The sequence below is a fragment of the Spinacia oleracea genome, chromosome 4, assembly GCF_020520425.1.
Source record: "Spinacia oleracea cultivar Varoflay chromosome 4, BTI_SOV_V1, whole genome shotgun sequence".
NCBI classification, from domain to species: Eukaryota; Viridiplantae; Streptophyta; class Magnoliopsida; order Caryophyllales; family Amaranthaceae; genus Spinacia; species Spinacia oleracea.
Window position 1 is genome coordinate 173692182 of NC_079490.1, and position 19159 is coordinate 173711340.

The 19159-nt window shown below is 36.0% G+C and overlaps 2 protein-coding genes across 11 annotated transcripts; both read left to right on the plus strand.

Moving 5' to 3' along the window:
- The first annotated feature begins 5876 nt into the window (after positions 1-5876).
- LOC110799190 (uncharacterized) lies at positions 5877-10738 on the plus strand. Of its 4 annotated transcripts, XM_022004408.2 has the most exons (4): positions 5877-6091; positions 6644-6831; positions 8783-8924; positions 9783-10738. In XM_022004408.2, exons 2-4 carry the CDS (start codon positions 6782-6784, stop codon positions 10344-10346), a joined length of 756 nt encoding a protein of 251 aa, XP_021860100.1. In that variant the 5' UTR covers positions 5877-6091; positions 6644-6781; the 3' UTR covers positions 10347-10738. The 4 variants fall into 4 exon arrangements, with proteins under 4 accessions (XP_021860100.1, XP_021860101.1, XP_021860102.1 ...); XM_022004409.2 differs by lacking the exon at positions 6644-6831; XM_022004410.2 differs by lacking the exon at positions 5877-6091 and having other exon boundaries at positions 6830-6954.
- A 361-nt stretch (positions 10739-11099) lies between these two features.
- LOC110799180 (serine/arginine-rich splicing factor SC35) lies at positions 11100-17937 on the plus strand. Of its 7 annotated transcripts, none has more exons than XR_008932425.1 (11): positions 11104-11337; positions 11445-11523; positions 11641-11720; positions 11803-11869; positions 13281-13334; positions 14504-14713; positions 14790-15006; positions 15078-15286; positions 15474-15684; positions 15797-15891; positions 15996-17937. XR_008932425.1 is itself a non-coding variant. In XM_022004393.2 (8 exons), exons 1-8 carry the CDS (start codon positions 11262-11264, stop codon positions 15081-15083), a joined length of 789 nt encoding a protein of 262 aa, XP_021860085.2. In that variant the 5' UTR covers positions 11104-11261; the 3' UTR covers positions 15084-15337. The 7 variants fall into 7 exon arrangements, 1 of the variants encoding a protein (XP_021860085.2); XR_008932422.1 differs by having other exon boundaries at positions 15797-15885; XR_008932424.1 differs by having other exon boundaries at positions 15474-15891.
- The last annotated feature ends 1222 nt before the right edge of the window (positions 17938-19159 follow it).

Consider the following 19159-nt stretch of genomic DNA (forward strand, 5'->3'; position numbering starts at 1 on the left):
TTGGATCGGTCCGTCGGATACTCCTTAACATTTTCAATTTAATATGGTAACCACTCTATCTAATACTTCGTACTTCACATCAATCAATACCTAGTATTTAAAAACCCAAACCACTCATGACATGGTGACATTTGGCATCTCCTCTCTTTGTTCCTCTTTTTATTTTTAAAATCCACTTATGACATGTGGCATCCTCCTTTCCTTTTTTGTATATATATAAAAAAAAATTATGATGCTACAAAATTTATGGAAAATGCTTCACCTTCATTATCTCTCTAACTTCCTTCAACCTTCAAAATCAATGACAAAGTAATTCATACGGTTTCATTCAAACTCATTCATTCCTTCATTAAAAGGTTTTTAGTAATTTTAAAATCATTAATTAATTAACTAATCAATTTATAAATGGATGAATTTGAAATGGTAGGGGTTTATGAATATAATTAGTTTTTATACCCACAACCAATTTTCATTCGGTTTCCTCCATTGCAACAATCTTAATCTTCTGTTCATAATTTCTTTTCTAAGAAATTTACAAGCTGGGTGCATTTTTGTCTTCAAATCTAAAATTGTTCGAAATCGGTGCAAGGGTTCTCTTAATTGATTTTTTATATAATGTTATTTTAGTTGAGGTAAATTTGTCTTCCCTATATTTATCCCTTTTTAATCCAATTTTAAACATAATGATATCTTTCGCTCTAATTTGTTTTTAGATTCATGCTATCTACCAATTTTTGCTATGGTTCTGATTTGAATTAAGGTTTTTGGTTTTTCTTTTGATCTGTTAATTTAGATTCTTTCACGAACAATAATAGTGTTGTGACACATTTCTTGAAAAAGATAAATTAACGCTAAGGAGTTTATTGAGTTCGTTTGCAAGTTTGTTGTTTCCCTACTATGATCTTTCTAATTATTAAGTAGTAGTTATTAAAGCCACTAGAGTATTATTTCTGAATTTTGTTCAATTGGGTTCAATATCATGTTCTGTTAAATTTGGAAAATCCATGACAATCGGCATATTTGATGGTGAAGTAGATAATTTGTTTGGACGGGATGAATTAGACAAATTTGATTCTACATAATGGATACACGGTGAGTAACATGAACATAATAATGTTAATGACTCGAGGTGGTGGAAATTATTAGGTGCAACCAAGGGTATTTTTATGTTCTACGAGATGGGAATGTCATTTGTATTTAATATTAATACGACTTTAAGTGGGCATAATGACGTCATGAAAGTCATTAAGAGTCTACATTTCATTCAAGAATTTTATCGAACATTTTACAGACATGATGTAAACAACCATTTTAAGCGTAAAAGTGGAATACACGGAGTGACGTAAAGAAGCTGGATTATAAGCCGGATTTTATGACATTGAGAACGGGACATTATAACCTCTTTTAGAGATTTCAGGTGCATCTAAATTCTAATGGCAAAAGCAAGATTTTACAGCAGGTGGAAAATATGAGCATCAACTTCTTTTTGTGACCAAAACGTCACAATTTTCATTTAAGATTTTATGGTTTATGATATACGAAGTGTTTAGTTTTAATTCGAGACATATGAGATCCTCTATTGGCATAATTTTTATGTAGCATGTATAATTAACTATGTTTTCATCATACTATATATATAAAAAAAACTATGTTTTCATCAATGGTAAATATATGAATGTGAAGACTAATAATGAATTGTGCGAAAGAAAGGAATATACAACCACAAAAAAACACATATAAGGAGTTCATTTCGTCAAAATAAAATAAAAAAGTTCTTTTTATAATCAGCCCGTTCATTGAACAGACCAAAAAGCTAGTTTAATTTCAATAAGAAATCTACAATTTCTTATTACATATGGAGCACTCCATATAATTTTTCATTTAAACAACAATTGATATATAGCCAAACAACTTATTATAAAATGTAAACCTCTAAATCCATATGTCGTGTCAATCGATAAAGTGTCAATAGTAATTTGATACTATAATAGTTTATCACAACTCACTATACTACAAAGTTTATTTATCTATTCTCATACGAAATGATTCTACTATTTGTTGGTTTTCAAATAATTTCACACTCGTCTTAATAGAAAAAGTGCATTATCTTCACTTGTTAATAGAAACTCGTAACAATAACAAAGCGAAAATAAAAATGTTACCGAGTACTACTATTTCTTAAGAATACAAACTCTAAAGTTTTTTTTGGGTGCAAATGAGCCACAATGGCGGGACCGGCGGAATGTAGAATACAAGCTCTAAAGTTTTTTTTTTGAAAGGAAAATTAATTCATTAATAAAGAGTCATACGACATCTACAAGAGAAATATAAATCTAACAAATACATGACAAATTGAATCAAATAAAGGTTTCCTTTATCAAAACTACGGTCGTTGAATGAATCTTGCACTGTAGAACGTCTCCCGTATATAACGCTGGAACATGCAGCATTTTCAGAGAGAGGGTCTAACGATTTGTTGTAGCCGCGAGGATGATTTCCACTTGATTCATCTGAATGTAGTCGAAAAATTGATATCTTTTGCGATCCCGAATAAAACTTTACCAACGATGTAATACCCTGAATTTTTAAAACACGATTTTACCATGTTTAATAATTTAATTTAATTTAATTTAATTTTTATTATTTGTTGAAAATCGTTTTAAATCTTAATTTCAGACTTTAATTTTAATTAGCAATAATCGTATTTAACTCGAAAATTTTAATTTCAGTCGTAAAAATAAAATAAAATAATACTTCGAGTTTTATTTATTTATTTATTCAATTAGTTCTCTTATTTTTTTTGATTTAAATTATAATTATTTTCGAATTATCTTTTGAAGCTTAATTAGGGAATAAAATTCTGAAAATTTCTTTAACAATTCACAACCTCCAAGATATCCTTATTCTCCTAAATAAGCCAAAGTTAGTTTGTCTCCTTCCTTCCCTCTTCTTCTGCTTCACGCAGCTCTTGCCCATGGAAGTTAAACTTCCCTTTACACTTGTCTCACACATTCTTACAATTTGATCCACGTATCTTTGCCTAACTCCCTTAGTCACCAGAATTGCAGGTTTCTCTTCACATTTGTCATTCCAACCAATCTCAACTGAGTCAATGAACACCAATTCACACTAGAAATAGCTCTCAAAATAGGCAGGAAATGAGAAAATCAAACTCAAAATCGTGAGTAACAATCAGTTTCAACCTCATTGAATTCCAACAAAACTAAACACAATTCAATTTTTATTTCCTGCTTTTCTGTAATTTAAACCACCACCACCAACGACCACCGACGGCCTACCACCACCAACCACCCGGATTCAACCACCCAGCACCACTGCAACCACCACCTATCCCCTGCTGCCTCGCCCATCAACCACCACCACGCGCACCATCCACGCCTCCCCTGCCCTCCTCTCCTTCTTCACCCACCGTGCCATCAACACCACTCAGCACCACCGACGCAACGCCCCCCCCACCGACCAGCATAACCCCATTGGCGCAACCCTTACGCGCCGCCCAGCCAGCCACCAACGACCCTTATTCCTCCCCAAAATCCATCGAAAATCCACTCCCAAACTCCTCTGTTTTTCCGCCTCCTTCGCCCTCCCTACTCCTCTCTCGCCTGTACCACCGTCGCGAACCACCGCCCACCATCACCGTCGCATCAGACTGCGCCACCTAGACAGCCACCTTCCTTCCTCTCCTTCCCTGTACCGTGCTCCCTCCTCCCCTGCTTCCTTCGTTTTCCCTTCCCCTGTCGTGCGGCTCTTGCCTCAACCAAAACCCAAAACCAAAAATCAGATTCTTTGGCCTTGTTTTATTCTCCTCAAACCCAAATTAAATTGGGCCACACTCATTTGGGCCTTTGGGTGAGTTAAATCGAATTACTATTTCAGATTTCCTAATTATTAAATTTCAGATTCTCTAATTATTAATTTTCATGTTTTAATAATCTTCATAATATAATTATTTACTAATAAAATTGATTATTATTTTTCAGATTTAATTATCAATTTTGATAAAATAAATTACTAACTTTATATAATATCTTCATATAAATCGATTTGTGAAATATATAAATATATCTCGATTAAAATCTCGTTTAATAATATTTTCATTAAATTATGAAATTATATTTATTTATAAAATCATTACTTATTAAATTTATGATTTTATAAAATATTGATTTTAAATTATATTATCGATTTAACTAAAATAAGTTACTAAATGAATTTATCAAGGACAAATTTTAAATAAGATTTTCGTGTAAGTTAATTAAGGAATATATATATATATATATATTTCGATTGAAATTTCAATTAATTATATTCTTCACTAAAATTGGCGTTTAATTATATTTTCTTTAAAGCTATGAACTTATATATTATTTTTATTTTTAACATTATTATTAAAAATTTGGTTAATTATAAAGTTTCAAAATTATTAAGTTAAATTATTTATCAATTTGGTACTAATTCAATTATTTAATATTTTTAAAGAAATTGGACTCGGAGCTCAGGACGAACGAACCAACGAAAACCCTTAGCAAATCGCGGAAGTGAGGTAACGGCTATTGCTAGTACCCGCAATCCCCTTATAAATGTATTATGAAAATATGACGTTATGATTGAATTTATGAATTAAATGTTTTGATGTGTTTTATGGATTGTGGGATGAAATATGATTTGTTTGAATTGTTTATTATAATATGATTTGATTGAGTTTTCTCATAAAGTTATGTTTATGCAAGGCTTTGAAAGAAATAATATGTTTATTGATCCCAGGATCAAAATGATGTTTTATGAGCTAAATGAGTTATGTTATTTCGAACTGAAATACAAGCCAATGCTTAGTAGAAATACATAAAACATGATAAAATGAAAGTGAAAGAACTGGTTTGTCTGGCGGTATATAAACTACCATCTTCCTATCTACCGGTCATGCATGCACCACGGACACCTGTCCACCCATGGATCACGAGCCCAGGCTCCCATGGTTTATGAGCCCAGGCTCAGGGCCCAGGCCCATGTTACGATGATGAGCCCAGGCTCAGGGCCCAGACCCAGTGGAGAAATCCTTCACGGTTCGTACTTGCCGACAACTAGCATGTTAAATTGCAAAGTTTATGAATGAAGTGAATATGATGTTTTATTAAATGTGTTACTTATTCTATTCTCCCTGTGTTATTAAATAAAATGAATTGAAATGAATTTACGCTGCTAGAATAGTTCGTTACTGAGTTTTCGGCTCACCGTTTTGTTTTCCGTTTTAGGTACTGCGGGGGATGATGGACACGAGTAGTGGCGAGGAGTTTCACTTTATTATCATCCACCTAGTTTATGTTTACAGTTTTAATAGTTTAATAGTTTTAATTAAAGACTCTTAGTAAGTTATGTAGTTTCATTTTAATAATATTAAAGGATTATTATATATATATAATTTGGAGTATTTAAAGGCTTATGATTGATGTTTGCCTTGTAATTTTCGAAAAGGAAGTTACGGCAGGTAATGTCCCGACCAATTAGGTTAATTCCGCTGCTAATTATGCTTTAATTATTGAATTAGAGGTCGGGGCATTACAGAACCTATTCTACATAAATCAACTGAACGACAAACCAAACATATTAATACTAACTCCACCATAGGGAGACTAACGAACAAGGACGAACTCCGCCCATATGGTGAAAACTTATTGAATTTAAGAGAAATAACTGAATTAAATGAAGGAAAAGGGTCGGAAATAGTCTAGTTTTCGAAAAAATTAGACTATTTCCGGCCTACAGCGGTCAAGAAAATAAACCATAGAAAACAAGCTCTAAAGTTGGATTAATACAAATAACAAATTTAAGTCTTAATTCAAGAAAGTAGTCAATAAATTGTAGAATATTGAATTTTGTCCAAAAGGAAGTTTTTCCTCGACCCCCCGTTTATCTCTCTCCTTCTCGACCCCTTCTTGAATTCATCCCCATTCTTTATTTGTATGTCACTCAAACATTTCGTTCTCTCTTTTTCGATTTTTCTGAACACAGTTGTTCTTCGGCACTTTGCAATCGGATAACCCTATTCTTTATACGGAAACGAGCTCAACGTGTAAGTATTTTGTTTAATTTCACCTTCAACCATTATTTGTTCAGTTTTATTTGAAATTGGTAATCTTGGTATTTTATATTATCAATCATCAGATCAATTGGTATCATATTCATGGTTTGGTTTCAGATCTGTATGTTAATTATTGGTTTTCGGCTGTTTTTTAATTGAATTTTTAGACATGGGCATTTTGGTGTTCGATTAAGCTAACCCTAATTTAAAGTTGGATTACTTCTTGGTAAATCTTTATCTGTCTTGTCGATAACGATTTTTTATTTTCTATTTGTAAGTTACAAGTTATGTAAATTCGTCATTTATCCTCTGATATGATTATTATTTATTTTCTTGTGTGATATTTTAAAAAAAGTTCCTCAATTATTGTAAGTAATATGGAAATTTTGATTTGATGATTGACAATAGTAGGTGTATGAATAGACAAAATGCTTGGTGGCTCTCTTGGCTGTGTTTAGTTTCTGGCAGTCTGACTTCATACATTGATCTCTAGTTTCTCGTTGCATCTCCCAACAATTATTTACTGATTATCTATAACTACAGGAAAATTCATATATTGTATCATGGAATAAAGATTAAATTTTTGGAGAATACAATCGCCAGACGTGTGGGATTAATAACTTCAACTATGATACTTAGAGCGGGTTATGAAGCAGCAAGTTTCCCTTTTGTCATCTTAGCATGGTCACATTCATGAGCAGTGTTTTATACACTTCCAATTTTATAAGATGGTAGATAATTCTGAATTATTGGTTATTAATTCAGGTGCTAAATTATACCCTGATGATATCAACCACCTAAAAAATCACCGAGTTACTTGCTTTGAGAAATTACACGGAAGAAAGTAAAGAATGGTAGAATACTACATTCGTACTTATTGAGTTTTACGATCTCTGCTGCGCTCCTGATGTATACTGCCCCTTTGGCTTAGTGCAAAAGAACTGCCAAGTATATTTAGAGTATCTGGATTGTGGGAGGCCAAGGATTAACTTCTATGATAAACTCTTACGGTCCGTTTGGTAGCTGGTAATAAATGGTGACAATGAGAATAGATCTAAGTGTTATTTGGCAAGAAACTAATATCATGATATCCATGGTAATGAAATTTTGTCTCAAACTTGGTGTTTTTCTTCATAAATTTGCATTCCCACTTAATACCACTCCTCATATGGTAATGGTGGTAATGGAAATTTATAAAGAAAAGGAGAAATTTTTGAGTGAATTAGCATTATCATGGGAATGGATATTGATTTTCCTTACAAAATTACATACAAATTCATTCTCATTAACGCCATTTATGGCCGGCTGGCCGGCTACCAAACAGGCCGTTAAAAGAAGTGGGTAGTGGCGTAGGGTGGATTCCAAGCCAATTTAATTGTCGGAAAGATGTGTTTCCGTTTTATTCAACAGGCAAAGTTGTGTCCAAAAGTTGCCAAAACTAGATACCCTTGGTTATGTCTCTTACAATAGCTACCTAGGTCTAGGAAACCCCTTAGCTGATTGCTAAGGAACTTGGTAAAGGCCAATCTTTTATGGTTCAGATCTTCATAGATTTGAAGTCAGTCAATGTCTCTGAACACTATATGAAGATTACTTCTTATTCATGTACTTACTGCCCGTCAGTTCTAGTGGAACTATTGAATGCCATAAGCCCATAACGGCACACAAGGGACGATAGTGTGTACTAATTTTTTTTCTTCTTTTTTCTAGAGTTAGGGAACTTTTGTTTACTGCTGACCTCCCCGACTTTATTGCCATGTGTCAATCTTGCTTTCAAGAAAGAAAACTTGCAGGAAAGTTCTGCCCCCTCCTTCCCAGTTCCAAGTAGTGATAGTCTGATACATATGGTTGTCCATTTTACTTGGAGCTCTTTTATCATCCACGCATGTATACTCTTGAGCCTTATCCTCGTATGTTTTGGATGTTGTCAGTGTGGCCATGTGGGTTTTCTAGATGTGGGTTGATTAAATGGAGTGCAGTCCTTTAGGAGGTTGGAATTATGTGCATTTCGCCAGAGTGACTCTTTTGTGGAGTTAGTTAGTTAGTAGTAATAATGTGTTTGGATATGTTGGAATTTGGAGGGAAGGGGTAGGTGAAAATATGTAGGATGTATTTTCCAATATTAGGATGTGAATTGGGGAAAAGGAAGGAAGTACATCCAATTTATTTCCCCTTCTAACGAACCAAATTCCCACTGTTGGAAATTGGAATGATTTGAAGGAAAATTCAATCCTGTCCCTTCCACCCTATCCTCCCTTTCCCTTCCCCTCCCCTCCTTTCCTTTTCTTGATGATTCCTAATCAACACACTGTAAGTGGAGTAATCTGGAGGTGAAAAGTTTCTGAGGCTTCCGTAAAGGATTTTTATTGTGGTTATCTACAAAGTCGTTAAGATTCAAGCCTCAAATATCCCATCCAAACCACTCAAAACTTCTGGGAAGTTTACTTTGCTCAATATCTGGTCTGTTACATCATGATGTTTTTGTACACTTGAAGTTTATTTTAATTGATTACATTAGGCCATGGAAGCTGTATACTTAGTTCCAAATCTGGTATTGCTGAGTGAACTGTTATCTTCTTGTGCTAGTTGACTTGACATCAAAGGGTGTCTGCCTTATGTTTTCTCTATGATAAGGAAATTGGTAACTTGATCAGTCTTTAACAAGGTCTTGTGCCATTGCAGGGTTTTGGACGTTTGTGCAGCTGCTAGCTTCACCTGGGAAGGCTGTGATCATTACCCACTACTTTACAAGGAAAAGTACTGCTTTGATTCACAATACAGATTTCTCTATATCATCTCCATTGAATTGGAGGGATTCACCTTGGTATGTATGACTACATAGTCCAGTCCTGGTTGCTTAGATTTTCAGTGTTAATTCATTTTACTTCAACAGTTACTAGTCCCCGTCAAAAAAAAAGAGCAGTTACTAGTTTAGCTCGCTGAGCAATAACCTCCAGCCGCTTCAGCTGCAAGCTTTGTCTAATATACCCATCCCGGGGACACCCTGACACGGCTGACACTCAACAGTAAGGTCCTTGGTGGGGTGGCTCTGCAGAGTATTTTCAGAGGGGTCTCCACATCCCTTTTTGTATTTTAATCCTGAATAGACATTAAAGAGGGGGCCCTATTCCTACCCACCAAGAAAGTAGATTTTTTTTTAGCTTTCTTGGCGTCAAGGTCCATCATCCTTCTATTCCCCAGCTATTGCAGCTCCCTGTAGATAGAACCTCATAAGTAAATTTTTCTGAGTAATTTGAGTACTTTGATATCACTAGTGCTATTTCCCTTTTAGTTTAGGAATGACTGACTTTTATGCTTTAAATGTATGCTGGTATTAGGTCCAGGATGAATATAAGTTTGAGGGAAGTTCTTCAGTTCTGTACACATCAAATTGGACCTCAGACCTTGCTATATCTTGTCGTATTACTCATTATATCAAACATATGATTCACATGGTTTATTTTTGAAAACGTTGGGGTATGTGGTGATTTTCATTAAACCTCCAGGGTACGGCCATCATGTATGTTTACTGATGTCTGCTGGAAGAAGTAGTTGATTAGTTTGAAGTTTCTGTTCTTTTCAAATCTGGTTGCGCTTAAGAGCCATTTAGCTCTTCAATCAGCTGTATTTTAGCAAATAACTCGAGTGTTGTTTCTGATGATGTTAATTTTATATAATACAGGTTGGAGTGGTAATGGGGGCTTTTATGTCAAGATTTTGGTTTATGTTATTCCCAGCTAAGGAGTATAAGATTGTGATTGTTGGTCTAGATAATGCTGGAAAGACAACTACCCTTTATAAATTACACTTGGGGGATGTGGTTTCAACTCACCCTACGGTGGGCAGCAATGTCGAGGAGCTTGTCTACAAAAATATTCGATTTGAGGTTTGGGATTTGGGTGGGCAGGATAGACTGAGGACGTCATGGACCACATATTATCGAGGAACACATGCTGTCATTGTGGTGATTGACAGCACAGATAGGGCCAGGATTTCGATCATGAAAGATGAGCTCTTCAGATTGCTTCCTAACGAGGATCTGCAACAAACTGTTGTGCTGGTCTTTGCCAATAAACAGGATCTGAAGGATGCCATGACTCCTGCAGAGATTACTGATGCTCTATCCCTCCACAGCATAAAGAATCACGATTGGCATATCCAAGCTTGCTCTGCCCTAACCGGTGATGGGTTGTATGATGGATTGGGATGGATTGCCCAGCGGGTTGCTGGGAAAGCTACGAGTTAATTCGACCTCAGATGTGCTGTTGTTTGTTAACCCTCTTTTTTTGTTAATTATTATCATACAGGTGCATATGTACTGTTTGTTCTTGTAATAAGTTTACATCAGAACAAGATAGATTGCTTACGAAGTTGGAGTTTCCTTAAAATATCTGTTGCTTTCTGTATGAGATCTCTCCTAGACTGCACTTGATTAATGGTTCAATTTTTTGGGAGGACGAGATATAGGGGTGAATACAACAGAACTACTTATATTGTTTTGTGCAACAGTTGCCGTCAGTTGTTGGATGGCGGTTGCTGATGTGTTTCAACGTATGTCGATAGTGTATCTTGTACTCGAACATATTTGAAAAGCACGTGAATTGTGTTGATTGAATTGTGTTGATTGTTTTCCTCTAATTTTTGTTGAGTACTCTTATAATTACTCGTTTATCAATATCTATATTTGAAGATCACGTAGTACGGGACTACAGAGAAGTGTAGAACCAGTTGATGGTTTATGCCAAAACAGAGTTGAAATTCTTGTCAAATGCTGCTGGAATTACAATTTAGTAGAAGGTTACCAAGAATTCTTACCATAAACCTGATTTTGAACTCATGGACTCACCAAGTAAATAGAATGAATCATGTCTAAAATCCTAATGAATTCGGATTTAAGATTAAAAAACCCGAGTTTACACTGCTTGGTCTGATTCGCTTCAACTTTGACCCAATACAATCTTCATTAAACTACTGTAATTTGCAAAACAAAAAAAAAAAAGAAAAAATCCCGAAGTTCTTCAGAATGTTCCAGAGAGAGTGGCCAATTTACAAAACAATCCCTAAATTCAGGGGAAAAAGATAATCAAAATCCCTAATTCCGATTACCGTCCCTTCATCCTCGAACCAGACAGAGAAATCGCAAGAAAGGAGAGAGAGGAAGATGTCACACTTCGGAAGAACAGGTCCTCCTGATATCGCCGACACTTACTCTCTCCTCGTCCTCAACATCACTTTCCGTAAGTCCTTTTCTCTCTCTTCTCCCTTTCCGAAACCCTAGATTTTCTACTTTTTGATTACTTTTTCTCTTGAGAATTCGTTGAATGGTCGAGTTCAATTGGAGCAGGAACTACACCAGATGACTTGTTTCCGTTGTTTGACAAGTATGGCAAGGTTGTTGACATCTTCATCCCTCGTGACCGAAGGTGTGGAATTATTTATTTATTTTATCCTTTAAAATTATGTTCTGTATAATTTTGTGATCCAATTGATATAAAATAGTTGAATTTGTGATAGAGCTATTTAATTTGTGGGTGATATAGGACTGGGGAATCCCGTGGTTTTGCCTTTGTTCGATACAAGTATGCTGATGAAGCACAGAAGGCTGTGGATAGGCTTGATGGTATTTTCCCTTTCTTACTGGAGTACTTATTATGAAAATATATACTGTATTTTTGGTGGTTCATTATATTGTTGTCTTGTAGGGAGGGTGGTGGATGGTAGAGAAATGGCTGTCCAATTCGCGAAATATGGTCCGAATGCTGAGAAAATGTAAGTTATGCTATTGTTTCAATTCTTTTTATCGAATTACTATGTTGTTTGGGTGTTTATGGTGAAATATTGTGCTTTTGTGTCAAACTATGAGTCACTCACCCCTATGAAATATAGTATCCGTGAAAAGTAATTATTTATGATGAATAAGCTATTGTTCGTATTAGAGGTCTGCTTAAGCTTTATATTAATTTGTGTGCTAGGCTTGTACTTCAAAGGAAATTATGTGAATTGGTTGTGTTTGGAGGCTGTAATGTGGTTTATGTAGGATTGGTAATTTGATATGCATTAAATTTCCGCGAGACAGCCAATTCTTTGTCACTTCAATGCTAGAACTTAATAGAAGATGATATGGGAGAGAAAGACGGTTAAGAAAGTGATGTAGTGTTGAAGTAACAAGCTAGGGAAACTAGATTTGAGCAAGTAATGAACATGAAACACGAGGAAGAGAAAGGGTTAATGGTGATTGTACTGAAAAAGATCTAACATTTGTGTGTTTTGGTATCTGCTTCTATTGGATGCATCCTGTGAAATAGTATTTGATAGAATATATAACTCTCAGAAATTTGAAAGAGTTAGTAATGAACCTAACCCTGTGGATGTGAAAAGAATGTAAATAAAGTGGAATATGATCAAGTACCGAGCTTGGTCCATGTAGGTAATTTCAATTATCAGGTATATATAAAATTGGGAGACCATGAGTCTAAGTATAAATTGAACTACATATTGGGAAATATGGCATAATTCATGAATTTTTAACTTGCTTCGCTGAATGATCTGATCCTTGCTAAAAAATTCAATCATGTTGGATTTTGGAAGAGGATGTTTTGAGTTGTAGCCCAAGGTGAACGAAGATTAAAAGCTTGTGTTCCTTAAACTACCTATGTGGAGAAAATTGTAACGAGTTCAATCGCTTCTTTTGGTTTAAATGATATTGTTAGATATTGTGAGACTCCGTGAATTGGAGTGTTGTCGTTGATCAAATATAGATTGGGTTACAACATTAGTCCTAATTGTATTAGGAAACCTAATGCGACTAGAAGTCTATTGTATATAAAATATCCTAAGAGATTCTATCTCTATCAGATATTACATTCCTCTTTGCTCCTTGGTTTAAATGTTTTTGTGAACTTATATCTTACTCCCTATATTCTTATAACAGTATCTTCTTTTAATTAATTTTTATTCATGTATCTATTTATTTCGAGATGATCTTGGTATGGATTGGCATGCAAATGGATTGTATTGGTCAAGCTAATAAAATAATTCTCCAAGCTGCTGTAGCCTGTAACTTGTTCCTTTTGTTTGTGGCTTTGTTTCTTCAGAAACACGGCCTTCCTTTCTTTCTCTGATCTTCGAGTCTTTTTATTTTCTATTTTTTTGATATGTTTTTATCAATGCTGTATTTCAGTCAAAAAGGAAGGATTGTCGAGTCTGTTTCCAAATCTAGAAGCCCAAGGCAGAGGTACATTTTCCAGCTTTTGTAATTTGGGCAACATTAGGGTATCTTAATAGTGATTTTTTGAGTGAAGTGAGGCCTCCTCCTCCCCTTCCCCAGAAAGCCCCCTTACTTGACGGTTTCGTAGATTTTTTTTGCGTCATTATTCATATTTGCTGATTCAGATAGCTCCGGTGTGTTCATAACCTCCATTGCTAATGCTTGTAGTTGTGACTGTTGTGGTTATCATTTAGAGCATCAAATCTGTGTGCGGCGCACTGCATGGTTCCTGTAAAAATTGTTGCTACTACTTTGTTAAAGTGTATTTGCAGCACTTCGTAGTTCTTAATCATGTAGTTATTTGACCAGCTTTTGGAATCAGTTTTTTAGAAGGCAAGTATTCCCTCGTTACAGAGTAGCTGGCAGCCTGGCACACTTCCCTGTTTTGGCCGTTCCAGAATAATTGTCCCCACTTCCTTATTTAGAAAGGATCCTCTATTAAAATGTATTTACATCACCTTCCACGTCCCATTAACTTTTACCACCCTCACATGTCCCCTTTTTTAATAATATAAAATGATCCCACTAACTTTATTTTACATTAAACAACTCACTTTATGATACCCGCTCAAGTTTTTCTTAAACTATGTGCCCAAAGGAGTATATTTTATGGCAGATGCTCTTCAATTAGAACATGAACACACCTTGGTGTTACCGTTGACCTATTTATTTCCTTACTTTGAAGAGGCACTCACATTTGAGTTGCCTGGAGGTAACGTGTGGCAGGCTGGCAGTTGAGTCGTGCATGCTCGAAGCTCTGGGTCGCTGTTTAGACCTATTTTAGCTTCTTTATTTTCATTTTATATAGTTCTCAGTTGTTGCCAGTTATGTAAGTGTGAGGATTACAGGTTCATTTGTGAGTTAGATGGTTCCATTTTCATTCCAGATTTAGAAGAACTTGGTCCCCGTTAATACTACTTTAGCTTCTTTATTTTCATTTCATATTCAGTTCTCAGTTGCCAGTTATTTAAGTGTGGGGATTATGGGTTCATTCTCGAGTTAGATGGTTTCCATTGTTACTCTGCTATCCGCCTTTCTGATAGTGTCACTGTTGTTTTTTGTGTTTTTTACAGTAATGGTTCATATGAACTGAAAAATTGTCACTACTTAATGAGTATCACCATTGTTGTGTTTAGGTATCGAGATGATTACGATAGAGATAGGGCATATTCCAGAAGAAGTCGTAGTAGAAGCTTGGATCGGTATGATCGTGACAGGTCCCGTGGGAGGGACAGAGATTATCGCCGCCGAAGTAGGAGTCGCAGCTATACTCCTGAAAAATATAGAAGTCGGGGGCGAGGCCGCTATGATGATGTAAGAAGCTATCGGAGCAGATCAGCTGAAAGGTTGCTACCTCCCATATCTGAAACTTATCTACACGTACTGCTGTCACTTGGCAATAATTTGTATGACCTGTTGCAGTGGTTCTCCAAGGCGAAGTCGGAGTCTGCGTAGAAGTATTTCACCACGGCGAAGTGCTTCACCTCGTAGTCCATCTCGTTCGAGGAGTCGTAGTCCAGTGAAGCTCAGCCCTGATGAACGTGCAGCAGTCCCTCGTAGTTCTGCATCTCCTCAGGCTGTTTCTCCACGGGGTGTAGCCGGAGTTTCTCGTAGCCTTTCTCCTCAAAAATCAGTTGAGGTAAGTTACTTTCCTTGGCTATGTTCTCCTACTTGAGGAACAATGTCTGATAAGCTGGTGTGAATTGGCAGGCGTGAACTCAACAGATAACCGGAGTGGTGATGAAGTGCATATGAACATTTCTTGAAGGTCATTTGATAATGTAAAATGAGTGCATCAGTAGCATGGAGTATTGAGTTAGACTTATGGATAGGGGATGGTCCGGATTGATATTTTTATGGCTATGATGTTTTTGCAACGAGCTGTTGGTTTGCTTCGATACTTGTGGACCTTCTTGATGGTAAATGTTAAGTCTGTGTGCAAGCAATTCGTACCTATGGTTTGCCTTTCATTGCCATCTGTTTCTTAGTCATTTTATCTCTTTGTTTCATTTTTTACAACTTCAATTTTTTTGGGTGTGCTTTCTTCTTGGCAAACATTCTGAATTGGTTTATTTTGACTAAATGTCATCACGTCTGATCTTTTAGCTTAGATTGAGAAGAAACGAGGAAGTTTGGTAAGATGAATGATGTGATGTTGATGTTGATGTTGATGTTGATGCTGCTGAATTGCTGTTAGCATTTTGTGATTGTTTGATGGAAGATAATATCCTTATTCTGGTTGCGGCAATGGATTTACCAGCTTCATTTACCGGATGCTGTTCCAAATGACCTTATCATTATAGATTTCTGCTAGTTGGTGAGATTTATAATTCCGTCACTTCTTTTGAAATGTGATACAAGCTGTCCAATTAGGGGGCTGATTCTGAGAACTCTGTTCTCAATGTTTTTTTTATTGGTCGTATCATAAGAAAACGAGATTGGATAGATGAATGGATATGTAGCCGTCTTCTTGGTCCTGCTCCTGCCTGTTCTCATGCATCCACCACAACTGGATGTGGTAATGGTCTCTGGCTGCTTATTGTGTTTTGTGCTTGTTTACAACTATTCAACGTAGGTAGTGCTTATTAGCTTTTGACTGTTGTCTCCTGCTGTTGGTTAATTGTATAGCTCATGGCTCGTGATTGTAGCTGTGAAGCAGTTGCGGAGTTGTGCCCTAGTTTGAGCTTTGAGGTATCCATGTTTCATAGTCGTAGCTTGGGCTGAGATGGCCAGTAGTTGGGGTCTGATGGGGTATCTGAGGTTTATCTGGTGGTTGTTTTGACCCTCATGTAGCTGTTACGACCTTGTGGTTTTTCTTGATCGGCAGTAGAGTTGTTTGATGTTGAGCTCACCTTTGTTTGATTTTGCGTATGGCCTATGTGACCAAGGGTGCAGTTATAGTATTTATTTACATGGTGTTTTCTTGATTCTTTTTGTTATGAATTGTCAAAAGCGGTTTGTTTACCAGTTGATAATTGTTGTACTGCACTTTTGAGTCTTCAGCTGTGTTGGTTTAATACACTATAAATTGAGTCCGGTGTGCAACAGTTTAGTGATGACCAATGAGAACTGGAAGAAAAAAAAAAATGAAACAAGTAACCAATTGCTCATTACCAGGCCACGCCACGCCACACCACTACTAGTCCGCCAGTTACAATCCCATCATATGAGTTACATACATGTTTAAACTTTCATTTTTGTTTACGACAACCATAAACTCATCCCCATTTTAAAATATAACCCCGGGTCAAATTCATGCTTACAGCCGAAAGTGGAGTCATAATTATAATTTTAACCAATTTTCTCCCAATTAAATAAATATGGGAAAATAACAAATATTTTATATTTCTAAGGAAGAATGGTCAATTAAATTCAGTTTTGAGTTGTTTCTATTTTTTAAAATTATATTACCATAGAAATGTTGGTCATAAGTTAAAGACAAGGAGGCCAAATGAGTACATGGTGTAGGAATTGAACGTCGAGGAACTCCTAAGTTTCAAGTGGCTTGCATCAATATGAACATAAGTAGACTCGTATTGGTATCTTTAATTTTGTGTTTCAGTCGTGTGGTTTCTTGTTTCTTCCTGACCGGCTGTTGAGCAGTTTGTTGTCGAGCGCACTGGCCTTTGTTTAATCTTGCGTATGGCCAATTGCAAGAGTATGATGACTTTTTGAGGAAGCAAATGGATACTGATGAACCTAGAAACTGCTACAATGGCTTCTAGAAGAATTTGTGGCCCGAAATGGAAATTGGAAAGTCATTAATAGAGCGCTTGCTTTGAATGTTAACCTCTGCAAAAGAGGAGTGATGGTGGATAGGAGGTGCCACCTTTGTGGGAATGCTGATGAAGATGAAGATGAAGATGAATGCTGATGAAGATGAAGATGAAGATGAAGATGAAGGCCATTTATTCAGAGAATGTATCATCTTAAGAGATCTAATGGAAGCTGGCACTACTCTCTAAGAATCATTGTAGAGCAATATGCAAACTACTACAGGATGGAAAAGACGGATCAATTGAGATTGCTGGGTACGTTATTTGGTTCCCGCTGTCTGAACTCTGAACTCTGAACTCTGAACTCTGAAGTGAAGAGTCAACCTCCGACTCAAGGAAATATTCTGATAGAGGAAATTAAGATAAAAACTCCACATTTGAGGTACTTAAATTATCATATCTAAGACCATTCTGATTTCTGAATCAGGGGTTTTATGATAAAAACTCCACATTTGAGGTACTTCAATTATCATATCTAAGACCATTCTGAATCAGGGGTTTTATGATAAAAACTCCACATTTGAGGTACTTGAATTATCATATCTAAAACCATTCTGAACGGTACTTGTCTTAAACTCTTGACAGCTTTTGCAGAGATCTCATGCTATTCACTCCAGGAGGCATTTGTCTTAAACTCGATCCAGCAATACCGATCAAATCCTCCTTGATCCTTTGGGAATATATTGCAATAGCTAAAGCAACTCTTCAAATGGAACGGAAGATAATAATAGCTAATTTTCAAAACATGTACAATGCCATTTATGATTTATCTCATCTTGTTTTATGTTTGTCAAGTCAGTGTTTTTCAAACAAATCATCAAGTCTACCACATTCAACGTTATAAAGAGCATCAAGGAGGACATTCTTGATAGTGGACATAGTATTCTTGAGTTTGTCAAGCTGGGATTTGACACCCAATAAAGATTGAGTCTCCGTCCAAATGCTAGAGTCCACCAATTGGAGGATAGTTCAGCCACACTTTTCTTTGTTTATTTGACTTTAGCGTAACCAAGTGGCTGTTGCTACTTGCCGCATTAGTCTTTCTGCAAACTGCAGGAGTGCAGGACGCAGGTTCGGGGGCCATGCCACAACTTGGCTGCACCATTCATTTTCTTCAATTTCTGCACAAGAGCCCCACTCGCCTACTCGAGTCACGTCGAAATAACCAATTCTCTACAAACATCACATAATTGACAAGGCATTCCCATTACGTATTTCCTCCGTCTTTTTTCTAAAAGTAGTCACATGTTGACCGGCATAAGTATAAAGAAATTACTTGTATTTCATATAATAAATCATGTGTGGATAGTTGACGATAAAGAAATATAAAAAAACACAAGTAAGGAGTAAAAGTTAACAAAAATGGATTTATGTATGATTTTAAGTAAGCTCATATGAAAATACAAAATAATAAACAATCGAGGAGTGAGTGTAAAAATTATCAAAAATGGAATTGTGACTACTCAAAAAAATACGACCAGAAAAAGAAATTGTGACTCCTAAAAGAATACGGAGAGAGTACTTACCATTACCAAAGGATTTATCCTTAATTACTCCGTAGTTGGGAATCCTATTAACACAATTTAACTTAGTTATATATATCAGCTGGTAATGGTATGGTTAGTGGAAGCTAATTTGCATAGTCGATCTGCTCACTGGCGGATTCTTGTTTAGTCATCAGCTGGTGTTGGTTGAACACAACGTAATATTTCTTGAATGATACGGGGTAACACGTAATATATATTTTAATCATTGCCATAGTATAATCAACATTTAATTGTGTAAAGTTCTACAAAGTACAGAGAACTGAACAAGAAAACGGTTGAATTAGTGAGATGCTTCCAAACTCCCCCTCATAAAGTCATAGTAAGGCCAAAGTGCATCACTGAATCCTACCATCTTCTAAATTTCCATTTTCGCGCAGAGCAGAAATGCTGTCAACTTAGGATACCTTCCCAATACCCTAATAAGAATGTCAGAGGGAATGAACATGAATATGAATATGAAAGAGACAAG